This window comes from Vipera berus, assembly GCF_964194415.1.
Source record: "Vipera berus genome assembly, chromosome: 1".
NCBI lineage: Eukaryota > Metazoa > Chordata > Lepidosauria > Squamata > Viperidae > Vipera > Vipera berus.
This window is the reverse complement of record NC_138202.1, coordinates 254,680,083-254,681,636: the sequence shown is the minus strand read 5'-3', so window position 1 is coordinate 254,681,636 and position 1,554 is coordinate 254,680,083. Positions and strand designations below refer to the sequence as shown.

At 42.3% G+C, this 1,554-nt stretch overlaps 1 protein-coding gene across 1 annotated transcript; it reads right to left on the bottom strand.

Annotated features, from left to right (window-relative positions):
• Positions 1 to 301: 301 nt before the first annotated feature.
• Positions 302 to 1,285, bottom strand: GPR6 (G protein-coupled receptor 6; the record flags this gene model as incomplete). The annotated part of the gene is made up of 1 exon (XM_081325616.1): positions 302 to 1,285. One exon carries the CDS (start codon positions 1,283 to 1,285, stop codon positions 302 to 304), a length of 984 nt encoding a protein of 327 aa, XP_081181742.1.
• Positions 1,286 to 1,554: the final 269 nt, after the last annotated feature.

Here is a 1,554-nt window from a genome sequence, read left to right as displayed (position 1 = left end):
TAAAAATAAAGTGCTATAATTACGTAGTCTTGGAATGCCTTCACTTCACAAATACAATGTACAATCTTGTATACATTCATGGTTTGTTTTTTGTTTGTTGGTTTGTTTTTAGTTTAGTTTCACATAATCAGAAACTCCAGACCTGTCACATTCTCAAGAATACACATACATAAAGTGCTACTGTTTAAACATCTCCCCCCAAAACAATTTCACAACATGGATCTGGTTCATACCAGGCACTGTAATTCACAAAAGTTGAAAATTGTCACTTTGTGCAAACCTACACACAGAGAGAAGTCACTTAAACATCACTGGGGGATCTTGAACGGAAGGACACTTTGGATTGAAAACAGCCACAGAAGAGAACCCACATGGACCTCTGAATTTCTTGGTTTCTGTAGGCATAAATTATGGGGTTGATCATGGAGTTGTAGGTAGCAGGTAAAAGTGTGGCATAAGTGTAGACCGCAGGGTAGTTTGAATCTCCAATGACACAGTAGATAGCAAAAGGTAACCAACTGGCTCCAAAGGTTCCAAGGATAATAGCAAGTGTGGAGACTCCCTTTTTGGTTGCCACGTAGTGAGATGCGGTCAAGAAGTGCTGTTGAAGTGCGATTTGATGTGCATGCCTGCAAACTATTTTGCAGATTTTAATGTACAAGTGGAGCATAAGGATGAAGATGAAAAAGAAGGAGGCAGACAACAAAGTCACATTGCTCTTGGTCAAAGGTCTGACAATACTGCAGGATGAATAATCTTCCATACAATTCCAGCCTAGGACGGGCAATAGTCCTAAGCAGAGGGAAACCCCCCAGGTGATGATTAGCATCATATGAATGCAAAAAACAGTCTTCTCAGAGTAATAAGTCAGTGCATTGTATAGAGAAAGATAACGATCTACTGTGATCGCTAATAAGCTACTCACAGAAGCAGTGAAAGAGGCAACTAGGAAACCAACGGTAATAAGGCTGATGGTTTCTGACTGGATCACATAATGGAATACAAAATTAAGGATTAGGCCAACTCCAGCCAGGAGGTCTGCCGTGGCCAGGCTCCCGATCAGCACAAACATTGGGGTTCTCAGATTGGGAGTGTAGAATATAATGGCCACCACAATGGCATTTTCACAGGCAATAATGGTTCCAGAGATGCAGAGCATAATATCCCAAGGATTGAGGAGAAAGATAGGGAGCTTGGAGGAAAATTCCAGCGAAGAATTGCCACTGCTGCTCTGAATCCAAGGTGCTGGAGCCCCAGTCTCATTCAAGGGGACACTTTCGTTCATTTCTGCCACAGCCAGCAAAAGCCACCTGCAAGGAGAAAGACCAGAAAGAAGAAGAGGGGGTGGTTAAAATAAGGCAAAGTCCATTTCCCTGCAGCCTCTGCAAATAAATAAGAAGTGAAAGAATAGCAAAAAAGGGAAAAAAAGAATGAGGAATACAGAGTGAAATCCAGCAGGAAGGTGAAGGTAATGTACGAAGGAGGGAGAATTAATCGGAGCAGGCGGAAGAAAATGAAGGAAAGTCGGTTCACATCGGTTACGGAGTCCAGCTT